Below are 18278 nucleotides of genomic sequence, written 5' to 3'. Positions count from 1 at the left end.
AGGTGGGATTGCATTGGGATGGTATGGATTACTACATAGATGGATAATGATGGGGAGGCTACTGACAGGAAGGATGACAGGCATGGAGAGGAGCATTGAATTTCTTCAGATATACCACTAACTACAACTACGATGTACCTCTGACCTATGAGAAAGGGCCTCGATTCTTGATAACATTACTAGCCTAAGACTATCAAGCTCTCGCACTGCTCCCCTTTTCAAGCTGTTACTCATTCTGAAGAGCCAAAATAGCAGACAAGCCTCCAGTGAAGGCCAGAAGCCCCCGAACGATATTCATCCATTTCCACTTCTTCAACAAAGCCACAACCTCATCACGACCAACTTTCTCCTGCTCAGCGCTGCTAGCAGCAATATCGTTGAGTCGATTATTCGTGGCCATCATCCCAAGCACCGTCCAGGGCAGCTGAGACACTGTAGCGGCAGCAGCAACTGCCCAGAGCGTACGTTGAGCCGGGACAAGATAAGCAACTATTCCAGATGATGCACCTGAGAACAGAGCGAGTGGAACAAGGGTCACCGCTCCGCGGGTGTAGAAGTCCTTGAAGAAGGGCGTATTGATGGAGGTAGGCTGGTTGTAGAGAAGAGGGACTGTGAGGTGTGAAGAGCCAAGGTTTATGCCCGCGAGGACAAGGCTCGAGGTAAGGCCAAAAACTTGAAAGGTTCGTACTGTAGAGTCCATTTCGATTGTTTATTATGAGTTATTTTAGAAAGCGAGTCTTATCTCTTTAGTTGAAGTGAGGAGATATCAAGGCTCGTTGGCTAGTCTGATATGTAAGACCGGCCTCGTTAGGTGCATGTGGCTTGCTACAATATCCGTCATAGACCTGGAGACGATGTCTCAGAACTACTCCAACTATATCCGTGATAATGCCATCCATCATATGATAGCCGGCTTCGTCGGAAAGTTTGACTTTGACTGACAATGAGGTGTCAATGTAACCACATCATTATGATGAGAACTCAAATTCGTCGTATTCGGTTCATCATGAATATGAAGAGCAACGTGATTAACGATGAATATATGTACACAGGCATGAAGCTAAGATCAGAACCAAGCAGATAGCATATATCGCCTTGAACCAATTACAATAATTTCAAGACCTCGATGTCTCCCACTGACCTATTAGACAACTCCGAACCCGAGATCAAGTGCGAGGATGCTGATCCCGTCTAGCGCTTATACCACGACGCTAAGATGCCGACTTAGTCGGGATAATTCCACTTGATGCAACCAATCACGTAAACTCTATTTCCCCTAATTTCAGTCAAGCGAACATGGTGTCAGCCTCCTGGAGATTCTAAAAGACAAAGCTTCCCCTCAGTGAAACTGCTCAAGCTTGCTTTTGAGACAATGGAGTTGTCTTCGGTCTACCAGAACACCTCGGCGACGTTTGGCTCTTTGCCAGTGGCCTACAAGCTCTTATGTACTGTCCTGGTGATTTTTGCTTTCAGTAAAGCATTCTCTGGGGCTGAGAGGAAGGGGTATAAGAAGAATCTGCCGAGATATGCTCCCATTGAACTTGCGATTGCGAGTTATATCCTTAGTGGAGATGGCATAGGTCGACGAATCTTGTAATACACATTCTCTGCAGTTCCAGGAACTTGGCTAATTGAAATATAGTTCAGCTTTAAGCCGCTAGGGAGGCTCTCTGTTCGGTCTTACTTCAGGACATCAGATCTTTGTCGACTTGCCCGGCGTAGAACGTCTTTTGGCCCAATCTCATCACACTTTCAACTCTGACCCGGCACAGTACTCACTCTGTACCCTTGTCTTTGGTAGCACTGATACCCCAGATCTAAGAGTCAAATTCGATACATCACTGAAAGATCTTGTTCCTCCTCTTGAGCGGACTTTTCTGAATGATGCCGCTTCCACAGCCAATGTTGAAAAGTCTCGTGTAGCGGAACGAGGTGCTTCACTTGTCACGTTCTCTTCTAATCCTAAAGATATGGCACGATGGGAGCTTTCAGCAGGAATCAAGGTACTTCAGCCAGAGACATCTGATAGTCCGGGGAAAGTCGAAGCAAACCTGCAGAGTTTGACTCGAGATTTTGGAGCATGCATGTCTGTTCCTCTTATTTATGGCCAAGACATACTCGATCGGAATCCTCGGCTGCTAGATGACTTCTGGACCTTCGATAATGATCTATTTCCACTACTCATGGTTGGCGTTCCTAAGTGGGCTCCCTTCAGAATGATGCAAGATGGTCTCAAGGCCAGAGCCAGAATCATCGATAGTTTGGAGGCAGTATACAGACGCGTCGACCAGTACGAGAAAGGAGAGCCAGTTGATTTTAGCGCCGATATGTCAGATGTTAGTATGATGCTACGAGAACGAAACAAGATATACAACAGAGACGGGTGGACATTTCCCGAACGTGCTGCAGCGGATCTTGGTACTTTTTGGGGTCTCAACGCCAACGCCCAGCCTGTGCTGTTCTGGTTCTTGCTCTACGTTTATTCGACTCCAGGCTTGCTTAAACGAATCAGAGACGAGATCTCCCCCTATATCACTTTATCCGATGGCGAGAAACCTGAGATCAAGTCGATGGACTTTCCAAGTTTGTTCCGGAAGTGTCAGCTCTTCAAGGCTTGTATATTTGAGACATATCGGTTGGTTAACGAACCAACATCCATTCGCTACGTCACTCAACCTGTCAGTCTCAACGATGGCGATCATAAACATGACCTTCAAGAAGGAACATACATTAGCGTTCCTCTCGCGCTGAAGAATAAGAACCCTTCGATATATAAGGACCCTGACACTTTCATCCCTGATCGTTTTCTTGATACAGACCCCGAAACGGGAAAAGCTACGGCACGATACGGAAAGTTGAAGCCCTGGGGTCTTGGAGCTGCCATGTGCAAAGGCCGAACATTTGCAGAGAAAGAGATCATTTCTCTTGGGTCAGCTATAGTTAGTCTCTGGGATATCAGTCCTGCAGACGGGGAGTGGAAGTTGCCTGTTATGATCCCAGGAACTGGAGTCAAGAGACCGGTCAGTGACATTCGTGTGGTTATAAGCCGCAGAAGCCCTTTCAAGTCATAAATGCATGCATGAAGCCGAGAATGCTCAATCAGATACTCAACGACTTCCTTTCGTTCACTTAGAGACTAGCAACAACTTACAACCGTGTTCTACAAAAGACTAGTCTTATTGGTGCAGGAGACGACATCTTGAAGATCAGGGTGTTTATAGTGTTGAGCTAGCCCTTCTTGGCCGAGGGATTGGAGCTTCTTACACGCCTCTAAGGCCGGCCAAAGAGTCATCATCTAGGTTTTCCTCTTATTAGCCTTATGCTGTAATAATTGGTCAGAAATCTTGGTATAATGTATAAGTTGTAAGCTAGAAGTGTTATTTGCCGCTGAGACCTGTAGCTGAGAGCTTAAATCAGCCGAGAGAACTTAGTTCTACAAAGAAGCAGTAAAGAGGAGAAACGATTATGATCTATCCATGGATACAATATCTGTTTCCATCTCCTCGCCACATGAAGAAACTATGTATTGACCTAGCATCATGGTAGTATAAAAATGGGTTGACTGGATAGGTATCCTTCCCTTCAGTCATGCGTCGATAGGGAATGCTGATAGGCCTGCAGGGGCTTGATCATTCTAGAGTTTTCTTCACGCTGTACTCTCAGAAACTCAGAAATACACTTTGGTATAATCTTAAACTTCCACTGAAGAGCATGTGCGTAGGGCAAACGAGGCACGAGAGTAAACTCTCATCGAAGTATAACAAGATGTTGTCTATAAAAGTAGCGTCTCCTTCCTTTTTTCTCCCAAGTCAGCTTGTCTCCTTAATATTCTCGTTATACTTCTTCGTACAGCATTCGTCAAGCTTTACTCACGTTTTCATCAAGTCACGGCAAGACTCTCACACAAACTTCACTCTATACGGCATTACCACATACCAGTCTATCATTCATTACTCTTCGTTTACGACACTTTATACGGTATTGTCATATACCAGTCTCACTACTCTGCTTCTTCAGTACACTTTACGGTATTGTCATATACCAGTTTATCTACTCTTCTTTTACGACCTAATAAATCTGATCTACGGCTTACATTCTCGACCAGACAAGATGATACTGGCCAAGAATCTTCTCGACACCACGCGCAAGGGAAAGTATGGGTTTTTGAAACCCCGGGGTCTCCAGAATAAAGTGTCATGGAACTATTTCACTGCGCTATACAACCGCGTAAACACCCTTCCAGCTCCTGGGTCATCCAGTTGTGCAATCTCTGAGAACAGTGATGTCTCCAGTGTCTCGTCGCCTTCAGACACGTCGGGGTCAGACACATCAGTCGCAAACGTTCTGCCAGTCAAAGCTCCTGGAATTCACGTCTATGTTCCAATCCGCACACAGACACTCATCCTCACACGAATTCAGGCTATCTTGGAACATGCCTGCTTTAGTTTCGCTCAAGAGGCTATGCCAGACATCCTCGAAGAGACGAAGTGGTCCTGCCCAGAAGCAGGAGAGCTAAATGCTTGGGCATACCACTTTAAGAAGCACTGGGAAGTCCTCCAACAGCTCAGCCGTTGCCAAGGGATTGGACTTGTCCTCACCTCTTTTCTCTACTCAGTCAAGCAGATTCGAAATATTGCTGTTCACCGACAGCCCATCACAGTGGACTACCTGCTTATGCTGATGAGTCATGCCGTCAACTTCTGTATTTGCCTTGATGTCCCAAAAGGCTTGGATATGATCCGAAAGATTCGAAATTCTGTGGACACTCAAATCCAGAAGCTTGAGGACTGCAAAAAGAACATCGAGCACGGACTCAGCACGGCTAGTCAAGAGACCTCCATGACACGCTTGGAACTCTGGGCATGTGAGCAGCAAGAAATGCAAGTATCTTGCGAGAAGTTTGAGAAGAAGAGAAGGGCCATCTTTAAGAAGGTCGAAAACTTGCTCCTCTCTACGGAGGTGACGTGCTTTACCTTGGAAGACGACGAGGATGAAGATGAAGAAGACGATGACGAAGAGTATTGAAGTATGACGTACAGATGAGCGAATTTTGTTTTAGTAGGAGCTTTTTACGATATTATGGCAGCGTGGATTATGATTAATGAACAATAAAACCTGAGTATTCGAACTCTTGGTCATACTACTACACCTTTCTTACATTTTGTGTCACACTATAATCAAGCCTGTAACAAACATATACCATAACTTTCATGTATCATATAATTTCTGCACGTTCATCCCATACCTAAACATGAGGATTTACCAGGGCGAGTAACATTCGTCTCCTTTAAGCAACAGGTCTTCCATGTGATTCATCCAAGTCACATCTAGCAAGGTTCGGTGTGATCTTTCTACAGCCTCACTCAGCACACGTGGTTATGTATCATTTAGTCAGGTGAACCGCTAATCCTTCAGATTGACACATCCAAGTCCCCACTGGCATGCGAGTGTTTCACGAAACTATGAAACTGTGTAAAATCGAGTCACGCACTCCTTGTTTGACTTTTTCATCTGTTCCCAAAAACCTATGAATCGTAAGGCAGCCCTCGGGGGGCAAGAAAACAGTGAACCTTACTGTGGGATGTCAAAATAAACTTAGCAAAGAGTGCCCTAAGTTTAGGCTAGATTTACCTAAGTATTTCTATCGCTTAGGGTCAAGGTCTTGTGTTTTCTTTCCTCCCCTAGGACAGCTACACAAGCTTAATCTTATCCAAACCATAAATAATACAACAGTCTCAAGAGACTCAATCTTATTGGGTATAATCATTGATCATTGTAAGTCTATCATGCTTCTCGTTTATACTTTTGCGCTACCCTATACACCACATCCGAAAAGACGTCGCATACTGCGTGTCAAACTTCAAATAACCTCCCATCTATTCCGCTCTAGTTGGTCTTCTCAGTGTAGACAAAAGCATCAAGCTCCTGGTATGTCTTCTCCAAATCATCGTTGACGAGAATCATGTCAAACTCGGCATTCTTGGCCCACGCAAGCTCATCCTGCGCACGTGCCAAGCGCTGCTGGATGCTCTCCTCGGTCTCGGTGCCACGGCCGCGCAGTCGCTTCTCGAGCTCTTCGGTATCAGGGGGGGAGACGAATACGTAGCGTGCGTCGATGGAAGAGGCCTTGACTTGCTTGACGCCCTCCATCTCGATGTCCAGAACAACAACCTTGCCTTTGGCTGTCTGCTCCTCGATGGTCGCCTTGCTCGTGCCGTAGAGGTTGCTTCCGAATTGAGCACTGTAGGTACTCAGTATTAGTACATGTGCTGGTTGTCGATGCGCTTAACTTACTGCTCGACGAAGCCGTCCTTGGCGATCAAGTCCCGAAACGCATCCTTGGTGACAAAGTGGTACTCAACGCCGTCGGACTCACCCTCACGAGGGTTACGAGTAGTATGCGACACAGAAAGAGTAAAGGTATCGGGGTGACGGCTGAAGAGCATCTTGATCAGCGTGCCCTTTCCGACACCGCTAGGTCCAGAGATGACGAGGGGTCGACGGTCCGAAGGAGAAGCCATTGCGAAGGAGCGTCTAGAGCAAATCGGTAAATAAACGTAACGTGAAGAGGCGAGTTGGAGGTCCTTACTTTGGAACTTGCGAAAAGGGTTTTGTACTGGGTATTAACAAGTTTGAGTTGCGCTTCGCATAACCTAGAAACCACTGCATCGTGGCCTGGGAAAATGCTAACGAATGGGGTGCTAATGCTGGAGAGCTACCAGGAACTGTGGGGGAACCCATCCAATCACGTGGCGGGAGGTGGTTTATCCCATGACTTTGAGTGTAAAAATGAGTAGTTCTGTACAGAATATGCAGGCACCGACATTCAGGATGACTCGTTTAAAATGGGATGATCAGGTATTGCCCGAGCCTCAAGCGCTGCTATAAACCGAGTGAAAAACGCTGTGATCTATTTATGTTTTCGCTGTGGTCTATCGTTACGACTAATACCTTTAAGCCCTATCGTTACACATTACTTTATCCATGTCTATATCAATGTTACCCATCCACCTCACGCAATTCATGTCATCAGCTCAATCGTGGTTCCTTCAATCAACGCGTTGCTTATTTTGGGAAGATCCCCTTTCGAGCTCAGGAGTCGGCACCTGACGACTCCGCTCTTCTTCTTCGAGGTCAAGTGCTTCAACAGTTGTATCTCTACGGATACGGAATCGTCTTCCACGCCAGTTCACCGTATTCCCGAAGACGACTGCGTATGCCCAGATCGGTAGAGCTAGAGCTTCACGGACAATCCAGGCAGCTAAAAACTCCGAGAATTTGTGACTTCTGATTCCCTCTCGATTCATAAAACCTCTGGCGAAACGAGGGGTGTCTTCATCAACCTCCATAGTGACGCCAGAGTGCAAATGTCGGTAGCCTAAAAAGTCGACAGCCATCCAGACAGTGACCGTTGTGAGCCAAGTAATCACCCCAGCGGTCCAGGTCTGAGGAATGCCATATATCCGCAGTGTGGTGATCGCAAAGGTAAAATACGTGGCAAACACGAAAGATTCCGTGAATGGCTCGATCATTGTAGCTGGGAGAACCGTGAACTTTCTCGCTCTGAGCCACCGAGAGCGGCGTGCCGTATATGCCTTGACAGACATATCCGACATCGGCTGAACAGCAATGTCACCCCAGACTAACCCATGGTTCCTGTAACCGTCAAATTGAGCATTCCAAAGGACATCGCCGATCATATGATCTTCGCAGATATTGTGCGAAAAGTAATCAACGCCCGTAGGGAGGTTCTTGCCCTTGGGTATCTTGGGATTCAGTGAAGGGTTGGTCGCGCGATCGAGCTGAGATTTGCAGAACATGGTGCTCTTGCCCACAGCGCAAGGGGCTAGACCAGAAGTGTTGATGGCACTGTAGAATTTGGCATGCGAAGTTGCCATGAACATCTCGTCAAGTCTTCCACCGCCCTGAGCCCAAACCTTGGGATTACCACGAGAGCCCCCTTCGCCCATATGATCAGAGTCATCGTCTTCAACAGAGAAAGCAGCTAACAGGGGCTGACCGTCTGCTGCAACCGGTGTGGAATAGTCGATCAAGTCAACAACAATGGGAAGTTGATGAACAAATTTGTAGGGCATGCTATCACCACCAACATGATGGCCTTTAAGCTTAGCAACCATGCGCCTCAAGACTCCCTTGGCCATCCAGACGTTGCAATCCACAATCCACACAATATCCCCAATTGCCTCTCGGTATGCTCGGCTAATATTGCGAATTTTTGGATTCGGTCCCATATTCGGCGTCGTGCCTAACGCAAGGTCGTCTACCTCAAACAGGATACGCGCATCAATATCGGGGAAGTCTTCAAGGACACTCTTTAGGATCGGGTACGCCGGATCGGTGTCATTTTCGAGACAGAGACGAATGGAAATCTTGTCTTGGGGGTAGTTCTGGCGAAATGATGCGGCGATACAATCGTAGAGTCGAGGCTCGACGCCCTTGACGGGTCGAATTATGGTAACATGAGGAGTGTCGTCACCCAGGCTGGGGGAAGGCCGGCTAGCAAAGTTGCGAAAGCTTGTGGGTGTTAGGGAGAGCTCGCAGATAGGTGGTGAGTGGCTCGGTGAGACTTACATAGCCCGAACACCAATAGCGATTACGGTGAGAACAACGACAGCTAAAAACAAGAAGACGCCAGCAATGACCTCTTTCGACGACCACATTGTGAATGGAAATTGAGCTACCTAAACCAGATGCAAGCGGCAAGGTAGTAGGTGTCTGTGTTCCCAGGGCTCTCACCGCCTTCCTAATATGGTCACCGCCTGCCGAATTGGGCTCTTGGAAGGGCAGTATCTTCACAGTGCCGGGCCTTGATGTGGAATGCAAAATAAGCTCAGTAAAAGATATCCTAAACTTAGGCTAACTTAATACCGAGTTTCCTAAGCATTTTGGTTATTTAGGACGAGGTACTGAGTTTTCTTTCCTCCTCAAGAGGGCAAGAGTGGTATAAGAAGGAGAAGCGGAAGCAATAAGATTGAGGTTCTCGATTCTAAATAGGTAGTGGAAGTGGTGAACCAATGCAGATGGAAGGGATTGAGTGGATGTCATACTGGGTGTTTCTGGCACTTAAATAAGGTACCTACATAATTGTATCTATGTCAAAAGTGCAAGTTCTTACTTGTATCCAGGTGTTTTACCCTTCACAGACTTATAAGCGGGCGCAAAGTGAGTAACTTTGCACTCTCCTACACACATACCTAACGGTGCACTGCTTGCCTTCCATGGTAACTTCCGTCATCTTCTCTTTGAAATCCGTTCTCTCCCTATCGAAATCAGAATCCCAGCGGCAAAAGATAATAGCGCAAGTTAATAGAAACATTCTCTTTCACTGAGATGGACAGCCGGAAATGAATAACACGTACTGCTTTCCCATCCGACTGTGATGCAAATCCCCCAACTGGGGTCTCGAAGTGATGGGCCCTTCCCGGCAAGTCCGCGAGCGTCGATTCACGGTAGTCATATGATTGGCTGTTTGTGAGAGCAGTACATGACCTTCTTCGTAAACGCGGGTCTCCTTCACGACAGAAGTTCATGGGACGCGCATCTCCGAAGCACATGCCATGTTTACCAGTTACAAGACAGTCGATGAATCATTAGCAGACCCGCTGATTCAGATATCTGAACTATGTGAATTCAGCCTAAGCACCATGAGGGATCAAGCTTGAATGTCGGAGTACGATCAGAAACAGGATGCAAGCGTCACATTGACAGGCGCAGCAAACGAAAGACAAAATAAAATGAAACCAGCGGGTAGCAATCACAAGCTTCTCACGGGAGGAACCGAAATGCGACTTAATCCAGCCTTATCTTCATATGATTTGATTCTAGTGAATAGACTAAGGAATGCCCTCAATATCCGAAGGCTGGTGCATCCCAACAACCTGTGCCGCACCATCTATGGGCTTAGACCAAGCAGCTCGTCTCTCGATGAATTGTTCGACCTACGGTCTCAATTTAGTGTCTGCAAGGCTGAGATCATCAACAGTACCGGTCCTCAGAATCGTCAAGCCTGGAAAACGTGCGCCACGACGATACATGAGTGTACCGCAAGTCTTGCAGAAGTAATTGGTCATGGTCGCGTTGGCGCGAATGGTCTTTTCCTCACTAAAGGTTGAGAGATTGTCCTCACCGCGGACGTGCTTGAGATATATGTCATCCACTGTGATGTTGGATTGGTAGAAGGCTGAGCCGATCTTGCGACAGTCGATACAATGGCAGACATGGCGGTTGAGGAGGCCGGGCTTTTTCAGTGGCTATTTGTCACAATGTTAGGACCCTGAAGTTTCCGGTTCAGTTTATACAACTGGGGAAGACTTACAAGTACAAGCTGCACGGCGCCGCAGAAGCAGGTGGCAGTTGCTTCGTCCTCGGTCGACCAGCCATCGCTCGAAAGGTGAACAACGGGGAAGCCTTGATCATCAAATGAAGTCATCTTTGAGACAGCCCGCAAATGAACTTGAATTCAGAGAGATGGTTAAGGTAAATGAGAGACCGGTTCTTATATAAAACAGCCAATGTGTTGTGATATTGTAGGCGGTGTTTAGTGGCTCAGAGCAAAGTCGTTGAAATCTTGAATGTGTTATGTTTCGATGTTACAAGAATCTCGACCTTCTATATAGCATCTTGCTGGGGCTCCCTGGTGCAGATTCATGGTATTATAGAAGTGGTGCATTTTTTATCATGTGTAGGATTATGGAGGTAACGTTATGACGCTATTTGTTGCGTTGGGAGATGCTGACAACTCAATCAAAGCTGAGGAACGATTAATACGGGATAGGCATTGGACCGCGCCGTGTCGTCATCAACGGCCTATTTACGTTTGTATCCCGAAAAACTAGCATTCCAAATCTGAATTTAATAAATTTGCTTTCTCATCAGCGAAGCATTTGTAATATGCAACCGAAGACTGTAGAAGGTCTGTAGGATAACCCTGTGTGTTCCCAAGACTTCTTCATAGGTAATCGGCTGACGTCCCTAGTCACAACACAATATGCTCCGAATGAGTGCTTCCAAAGAAAAGTCCATCTCTCTTCTAATAAGTTCCCGAGTCGTGTTCTCAGCAAGACTCTATTCTAGGATCGTGGTCCGCTATCTAACTCGCTGCCCTTCCTCTTTTAGCCTCACTGAGCTATCTTGAAATCACCAGCCTAGCCCTCATACTGAATGCCAGCCGGGAACTTGTAATCGTTACGGGACTATTGGGTGGCAGAGATTTATCATCACGGTCCAACCGTCAGGCCCCTCTCGATGGCACTAGATTCCCGAGAACGGATTATGAGGGCATCCTTCACAGCGAGTAAGATCTACATGCCGAGAAGCCAGAGCTTTCGAATCTCTTCGCATTTGTCAGATACAGCACGGAGGACAACAAGCGCATTGCTCGGCAAGCATGTGCATTCTTTCGTGGATGATATAGCCGGAGTCTTCACGAGTACGCAAGAGTGGCTTCTTCGAGAAGCTTAGAAAAAAGGCGGCGCTTTTCAATCTTTATGTATGCGCGAAGTCGTTCTAGACCGATGGACACGATGCGGACGATCTTCTCAAAATGCTGTAGACATGGAGCATGCTAATATTATTGTGTTTTATCATGAAGATACCCGGAGTAAGTAAGGCACTTGGAAGGGTCAAGGCGAGATCGTTTAATCCTCATTGATTGCTCCCTGAATTGCCGATGCATTCTTTCACCGTTCTGGAGGTCAGGCATCCAGCAACCAGGGAATTGACAGTTCTGGTTTGACTATGGCGACATCTCGCTTGCGGTGGGCTTGGGCCCACGGAAGACGTGACAATTATTGATATGTACCCAGAGAGTAAAATCAAGAGGCTTCTGGGCGGCGAGATTCCGCATAGAAATGGCAATATAAACAGCAGGTTATCGTCTCACACGTTGTGCTTTACTTCCAAAGCTCGTATGCCAACATCCAATTGCAGTGGAGTTGTTGGTCAAATCTCCGGAGCGGAGCCAGTGATCGCAATGGCCTTGCGCACAAGGCATCAAAGTGGGGAGCTCCAATTCCAAGAAAAAGCTCGACTTTTCTGCCCCCGTCAACTTTTTCCCGTCATCATCCTCACAAAAACCCCAACAACAAAATCTCTCAAAGCTCGTGGAAGCTTAAGGACCTCGGTCGGGCTTCACATTTAAGCAATTGACATTGTTCAACTCGTCGAGGTTGAGCAGTGTGTTGCTGTGGATGGCCACGAGGTTAAATACCCAGCCAGCATCGTGCCTGGGTCACGCCTTAGATAGGTAGGTTTCTTTCTCATTCCTTCCTTATGCTTCATCCCTGAGATGCAATTGCGTTACAGCCCATGCGCGCTTCAATTTTCCGAGCAGTGGAGCTTCATGTTGCGGTGATGACACCATATCAAAATGCTTAGAGAATCCATTCATTTGGTCTCCCATGAAGCTCTGATATTATAGACTACAACGGTATCTGAGCAACACAAAACTTGAATCTTTAATTTCATCATCATTCTGGAAATTCAACTGACATATGTCAAGACCAAGATGACCCCGGCGAGAAATGGCTGAGATTCAATCATTAAACACAGTCTCCGTTGGTACCCTGCCTACCACGGATTCCGCCGACAAACGGCAATCCCAGCAGCGAGGGCCCCCATTGCATCAGATCTACGCCCTTCCGGCACCGATCCGCACGTTCCCTTTGCCGGCCTTTTATCCGAACAACCCCATATCCTTCTTCCATGTCGCGTATGCGTGGTTAGGCCAACTATGGTCTCCGCCCAAGGCGGAACCTTCGGTTGTGCATAATGGTGTCTGGTCTGCTGCAACATCATCCGTCCACATCACGGATGATGTTTCTACCCGAGCCTTGTGGGAGCAAGGCTTCTACGGAAAGGGTAGTCTTAGTCGTAGTGAACCAGCTTGGTTAAAGCGTGAACAAGTTCGTCAAGGACTGGCTGATGCACACGTCAGCGAGATTATGACTGTGCAGAGAAGGGAAGAGCGTATGCGTGCCAAGTGGGAACGAGCACGTCTCGAGCAAGAGGCGATTCGAGAGACCCGCCGCAAGGAAGCCGAAGAAGCCAGAGCGAGAGAGATCAAAGCACGAGAAGCCAAAGCCTTTGAAGCCAAGGAACGAGAGCTACGTGCCAGAGAGTCGAAAGACATCGCAGAGCCCAGATTCATCAAATCCACCAAGCCTATCTCGCTGTCGGCTGCCCTTCCAACTTACGAGTCACCTGTCAGCCCTGCTGCGCTTTTGGCTCTGCCAAATTCACTAGTGGACATTGTCAAGCCAACGCCTATCAAGCCTGTCAATCTGCCTGTGCCTACTCCCACGCATGCTTCGCCAGTGTGCCCTGCAACTATTCTAGGCATGCCGAACTCTGCCGCGGAAATTGTCGAAGAGTCGGCCATCGAGACAGCTGAAGAGATTGATGGTCTTGGAATATCCGGAGTCCATCCCACGGCGATGGGTCTGTCTGTGGATACTCTCCTCAATGGTCATGTCATGGAACCAATTGCGAATGGCATTCTTCACCATGATGTGAATAGCACTTCCGTGGTTGCATCTTCGTCAGACGAGGAAGACAACACTAAGCCCAAGAAGCGACGTAAGAGTGTACGATTCTCGCCAACAGTGGAATCTACCACCTTTCACTTCGGAGATCCCCCTAGCCCCAAGCGTTCGACATCGAATGGCACGGCTAATGGGCTTGCCGATATTCGCGCTGCATCACCCGTGGCTTTGAACGGACACAATGAGGAGAACTCTTTGGAGCGTACTAGCAGGCCAGTACTGAAGAATATGGAACACCTCCAGCTAACGCCGGAGGAGGCTTTCTTTCTAAACTTCGGTTTGGGTGTTCTGACGGTCACTGATCCTGCCTCCGGTGCTCAGCTCTCGTCTTTGGACCTGTTGAGACTCTTCAGACAACATTCATACTTCCCACCTCGTGTTGAACCTGCGGATCCCGCTCTTCAACCTGACGATAACTTCCTCATTCACTATGCAGTGTATCACTACTTCAGATCGCTTGGATGGGTACCTCGCGCAGGCATCAAGTTTGGCGTGGACTGGCTTCTTTATGCCAAGGGTCCAGTCTTTGACCACGCCGAGTTCGGTCTAATTGTTGTGCCATCTTATTCAGATGCCCTGTGGAAAGAGGCCGGAAAACAGGACCCTCAGAAGACATGGCAGTGGCTCCATGGCACGGTGCGTGTCCTGTCACACGTCACCAAGAGTCTTGTTCTGGTGTACGTTGATGTACCACCACCTTCGAAATTTGAGAAGGCTTTGGAGCTGGGAGTCGCTGAAGCATTGAAGCTATACAAAGTCAGAGAAGTGATGGTGAAGCGATGGTCTGCCAACCGTAACAGAGGCTGATCGCTGGATGTCTGATGAATTGATGATTCAACGGCAATGTAATGGTATACGCGTGGGTTAATGCTCTTTGGCGCAGGAACAGGCTATCAGGCGTTTGCGATCTACTGTACACAACATGTATTATGCCATCAAATCAATACCAGTGCCCTCCTCGAGGCCTCATGAACATACCATATCTGAAATTTCATACCTGCTCGTATCACGTAATATGTGAAAATGCCAGCCTCGTTGGTGTCGCACTGCATCACCACATGAGGCCATTTTTGCTTCTGACTGAAGCCATCGCTGGGTCCAGCTCCAAACAACGCGGGGTTTAGAGCCGAGAAACCCCACATGAAGCAATGTCTCCCTTTTGGCCGAGGTACGAGGATGGCCGCTGTTGTTGTTATATAGATATAGATCCTGGCTCAGCTTCAATCTTGACTTGTCACATAGAGTTCTTTCGTTTCTTGATTGTACGTTTTGTTTGTGTTAATAGAAGGTCGCTCTACGTTACCATGTTCCCTCGAAGGCTGACAGCTTACGGCTGTAGAGCTCTCCCTCGTGGACTCTCATCAACTCGAGCAAGTGCTCAGAGAATCAGCCTCAAATCAACAAACTCACAATGCCTTACGCATCAACGGACGCTCACAACGAAGAACTTTGGGATTCCCCCACTGTTTGAGCCGACAACAACAATCTCAGCCCAAGACAACAATCTCACCATCTCCAGCGGAGACCGTTTCATACAGATTCAAGATCAAAAGCATGGCGGCTGGACACGGCTCGATGCCACTGTTCTTCGCGATAGCTGTACATGCACAACATGCGTCGACCCAGCCTCTGGTCAAAAGAGCTTTGCGACAACAGCAATTCCCTCAGACATCGCCATTGATGGTATCCACACGACTTCAACCGGCGTGGGCATCTCGTTCAAGAACGACATGTATAAAGATCACGAGATGATTCTTCCTTGGAGTTCTGTCGACAAAGCACTTGGCCATGCACCAGTTGAGAGAATGCCATACCCAAGACAAGACGCAGTGTATCCCAAAACAGGGCGTACGTTTTGGGACAAAGCGACTATCCAGCAACGTGTACGAAAGATTGACTATCATGAGTTCATGAAACGCGATGATGCATTCTGGCATACTCTTCTCGATCTATCGAACCTCGGTCTTGTGTTTCTTAAGAACGTACCGCACGATGAGAACTCTATCGTCGATATTACAACACGCATTGCCAATATTAAAGAAACCTTCTACGGCCGCACTTTCGACGTTCGCGCTAAGCCAGACGCCGAGAATGTAGCGTACACAAGCGGTTACCTTGGTCTTCATCAGGATTTATTATACCTTGAGAGTCCACCTGCAATCCAACTTCTTCACTGCATGGAAAACTCGTGCAATGGCGGAGAGTCACTGTTTAGTGATGGGCTGTTCGCTGGAAAGCTACTATGGCTACAAAACTCCCCAGCGGTCAGGAATCTCGCTCGAGTGAAGATTCCATATCACTATGAGAAACACGGATACTTCTATCGTCAGCAGCGATCACTGTTTGATGTTGGGCCAGATGGAAATCTCGCAGCTGTATACTGGAGTCCGCCGTTCCAGAACCAATTCCAGGTTGCAGCTGTCGACGCAAGGGCGTGGCTTGAACCAGCGCAGTTATTCGATGGGCTGATCAACGATCCTGATGCAATGTTCGAGATGAAGATGAAGCCAGGAGAGTGTGTCCTTTTCGATAACATGAGGGTCATGCATGGACGGAATCAGTTTGACGTTGGCGGAGGATCAAGATGGTTGAGAGGAGCGTACATTGCACGAGAGGATCTCGTTAGTCGTGTTCTCCATGTGCCTGAAGCTTTGGCAGCGGAGTATCGCAATGGCAAGGAATGGAGTCGTGCGCTAGAGGATGAGGAGTTGAAGGCATCGAAGTGGTTTGACAAGGTCGGCAGACAGGTTGAAAGCGTTGTTGACGGATTAAAGAGAAAAGGAGCCGCGGACTTGGGAGAAAGGGATTATGAAGTGTTAAACCTGGGATAGCATATAGAACACGTACGGCATAGCGAAAATTACGAATTGGTTCAATTGATGGCTCAAATTGAGCTGCTTTTCTATTACCTTTCCGATACGCCGAAATAACCCACCAAACACCGGAGTTCGTGAATCATTGCTCAGTATTCGTAACTCAATATCTCCCATCCTTGGCTCATAAACGACTGCCATCTACCACTTCTTGGCCTCGACACCCTCAGGGGGCACCGTCTCAACAGTCCTATTCTTGACGTCATCCCAGTCAGTGCTAAGACTTGTACCGTTGCTCTCTGTGAAACTCTTCATCATGGCTCGTTGCTGCTCAGGAGTGGCGCCCTTGAAAAGCTTCTTGAAGAACACGTTGACGTCTTTTTCCTCATCAGAGTCAACGTCGTCGCCAATGGTGTCCCAGTTCTTGGGTCCAGTACGAGACGACGAGGGGTATGCTGGCTTGGAGGAGTCTTGCGTGGCGGGGGCCTTGTCTTTCGCTTCGGTAGACTCTGCAGTCTCCTTTCGAGCAGAAGCCTCTGCCGCGGCATCGTCCATGGCCTTCTTTCGGGCGTCTTTGAGAACCTTGAGTTTTCTTGAGTAAAGTTAGTAAGCTGTATTGATTGAGAACTTGTGAAACTTACTCCGCTTCCTCAGCAGCTGCAGCATCTGGAGCATAATCTCCTGCCTCTCCCTTGAGCTGCGCCCACTTTCCAGGTGTCTTTTTCTTGAGTGCTAGCTCAACCTTGTTGGGCGTAACCCTGTATGTCGATGCATCTGTGTCAATCTCACCCCACAGATCAAGTGTGAACGGCTTTTCGTCACCGCTAGGCCAAATGATAGAGTCAAGGTGGGCTGATTTGGGGCTGAACTGGACCTGGAGCTTCTCTTTGTTGACGCCCTTGGAGAAGATGGATACTGTCATAGTGGTGTCGTTCTGGAATTCCTGGAGTCGTACTGGGGTATCAGCGGGAACAGTAGGCTTGGGGGCAGTTTTTGTGGCAGCCGCCGATTCCTTAGTCTCGACCTTCTTGCTCCCCACATCCGATAGCTCCTTCAACTCGGGTTTGTTGGCCGTGGTGAGCTTGCGTGCAGGGTCATCCTCTGGAAGCTTGTCCATAGCGAACAGGATCTGCATTCGCAAAGTGCTCGCAATGCGCCACTCTTTAGCATTAGCAACATTGTTGCTTTCTGCTCCCAGTGCACCTGCCGCCCCTGCCTGTCTCTTGTTGATCTCATCTGTCTTTGACTCTTCCTGAGCATCCTTCAATGTCACTTTATAGAATCCGTTCTCGTCTGTGTTCTTTTTCGCCGGATCTTCCTTCTCTACGGCAGGGAAGCCTTTGACCAAGCGCATAGCATAAACACAGCATGCGTCGGCGTTGGCATATTGTCCGAGTCGAAAGTGGGCGACAGCCCGACGGTAGTGGGCATCGATGAGAAGCGGTCGTTTGTTTCGTTGGTATGCGGTATGCCAAGCCAGGTTAGCGTCGTCGAGGGCCTCTTGGAAGCGCTTCTTGTTGATAAGGGCTTTCGATCGAGCGATGAGCCATGCAGGGTTCTGCGAGGCCTTCAAGGCGGCTGAGAGCTTCTCGATAGCTTCATCCCAGTTGCGTACTTCGGCGGCTGCGAGGCCTTGCTGGGCCAGTGTGATGTGTGACATGGTAGACTGCAATATGTTGGATTAAAAAGAATGTTCAAGGAAAAAGAAGTTCTGCAGTGTGACAATGAGGTGAGTTGGTATTGTTAAGAGTTGGTGCGAAGGCGGCAGTGGAAGGTTTAAAGTTGGATGTGAGGAATGGTTGGTTCTGGAAGCTTTGGTGGGGCATGATGCAGGCACCTACCTCATGTAGCCCCCGCGCTGTGTAAGTGGAAGAAGCTCTGGTGCCTAGGTACCTAAGTTACC

General features: G+C 48.1%; 9 protein-coding genes; 4 read left to right on the top strand and 5 right to left on the bottom strand.

Annotated features, from left to right (window-relative positions):
* Positions 1-226: 226 nt before the first annotated feature.
* FFUJ_13149 (uncharacterized protein) lies at positions 227-700 on the bottom strand (the record flags this gene model as incomplete). The annotated part of the gene is made up of 1 exon (XM_023575799.1): positions 227-700. One exon carries the CDS (start codon positions 698-700, stop codon positions 227-229), a length of 474 nt encoding a protein of 157 aa, XP_023429054.1.
* Positions 701-1372: 672 nt separating this feature from the next.
* On the top strand, positions 1373-3071 carry FFUJ_13148 (related to cytochrome P450 7B1; the record flags this gene model as incomplete). XM_023575798.1 has 2 exons in its annotated part: positions 1373-1580; positions 1690-3071. 2 exons carry the CDS (start codon positions 1373-1375, stop codon positions 3069-3071), a joined length of 1590 nt encoding a protein of 529 aa, XP_023429053.1.
* Positions 3072-4110: 1039 nt separating this feature from the next.
* Positions 4111-5025, top strand: FFUJ_13147 (uncharacterized protein; the record flags this gene model as incomplete). The annotated part of the gene is made up of 1 exon (XM_023575797.1): positions 4111-5025. The coding sequence occupies one exon, from the start codon at positions 4111-4113 to the stop codon at positions 5023-5025; it is 915 nt and encodes a 304-aa protein (XP_023429052.1).
* An 861-nt stretch (positions 5026-5886) lies between these two features.
* FFUJ_13146 (probable guanylate kinase) lies at positions 5887-6521 on the bottom strand (the record flags this gene model as incomplete). XM_023575796.1 has 2 exons in its annotated part: positions 5887-6241; positions 6295-6521. 2 exons carry the CDS (start codon positions 6519-6521, stop codon positions 5887-5889), a joined length of 582 nt encoding a protein of 193 aa, XP_023429051.1.
* Positions 6522-7049: 528 nt separating this feature from the next.
* On the bottom strand, positions 7050-8681 carry FFUJ_13145 (related to ceramide glucosyltransferase; the record flags this gene model as incomplete). XM_023575794.1 has 2 exons in its annotated part: positions 7050-8535; positions 8593-8681. The coding sequence occupies 2 exons, from the start codon at positions 8679-8681 to the stop codon at positions 7050-7052; spliced, it is 1575 nt and encodes a 524-aa protein (XP_023429050.1).
* A 1173-nt stretch (positions 8682-9854) lies between these two features.
* On the bottom strand, positions 9855-10450 carry FFUJ_13144 (uncharacterized protein; the record flags this gene model as incomplete). XM_023575793.1 has 3 exons in its annotated part: positions 9855-9959; positions 10002-10271; positions 10337-10450. 3 exons carry the CDS (start codon positions 10448-10450, stop codon positions 9855-9857), a joined length of 489 nt encoding a protein of 162 aa, XP_023429049.1.
* Positions 10451-12542: 2092 nt separating this feature from the next.
* FFUJ_13143 (related to tRNA-splicing endonuclease beta chain) lies at positions 12543-14369 on the top strand (the record flags this gene model as incomplete). The annotated part of the gene is made up of 1 exon (XM_023575792.1): positions 12543-14369. The coding sequence occupies one exon, from the start codon at positions 12543-12545 to the stop codon at positions 14367-14369; it is 1827 nt and encodes a 608-aa protein (XP_023429048.1).
* Positions 14370-14866: 497 nt separating this feature from the next.
* Positions 14867-16393, top strand: FFUJ_13142 (related to gamma-butyrobetaine,2-oxoglutarate dioxygenase; the record flags this gene model as incomplete). Its single annotated transcript, XM_023575791.1, has 1 exon — positions 14867-16393. One exon carries the CDS (start codon positions 14867-14869, stop codon positions 16391-16393), a length of 1527 nt encoding a protein of 508 aa, XP_023429047.1.
* A 183-nt stretch (positions 16394-16576) lies between these two features.
* Positions 16577-18035, bottom strand: FFUJ_13141 (related to SGT1 protein; the record flags this gene model as incomplete). XM_023575790.1 has 2 exons in its annotated part: positions 16577-16967; positions 17017-18035. The coding sequence occupies 2 exons, from the start codon at positions 18033-18035 to the stop codon at positions 16577-16579; spliced, it is 1410 nt and encodes a 469-aa protein (XP_023429046.1).
* Between the last annotated feature and the right edge of the window lie 243 nt (positions 18036-18278).

Source organism: Fusarium fujikuroi, chromosome FFUJ_chr04 (assembly GCF_900079805.1).
Source record: "Fusarium fujikuroi IMI 58289 draft genome, chromosome FFUJ_chr04".
In the NCBI taxonomy this organism is placed as follows: domain Eukaryota; kingdom Fungi; phylum Ascomycota; class Sordariomycetes; order Hypocreales; family Nectriaceae; genus Fusarium; species Fusarium fujikuroi.
The sequence above is the reverse complement of the archived record's forward strand: the minus strand, read 5'-3'. Positions and strand labels throughout refer to the sequence as shown.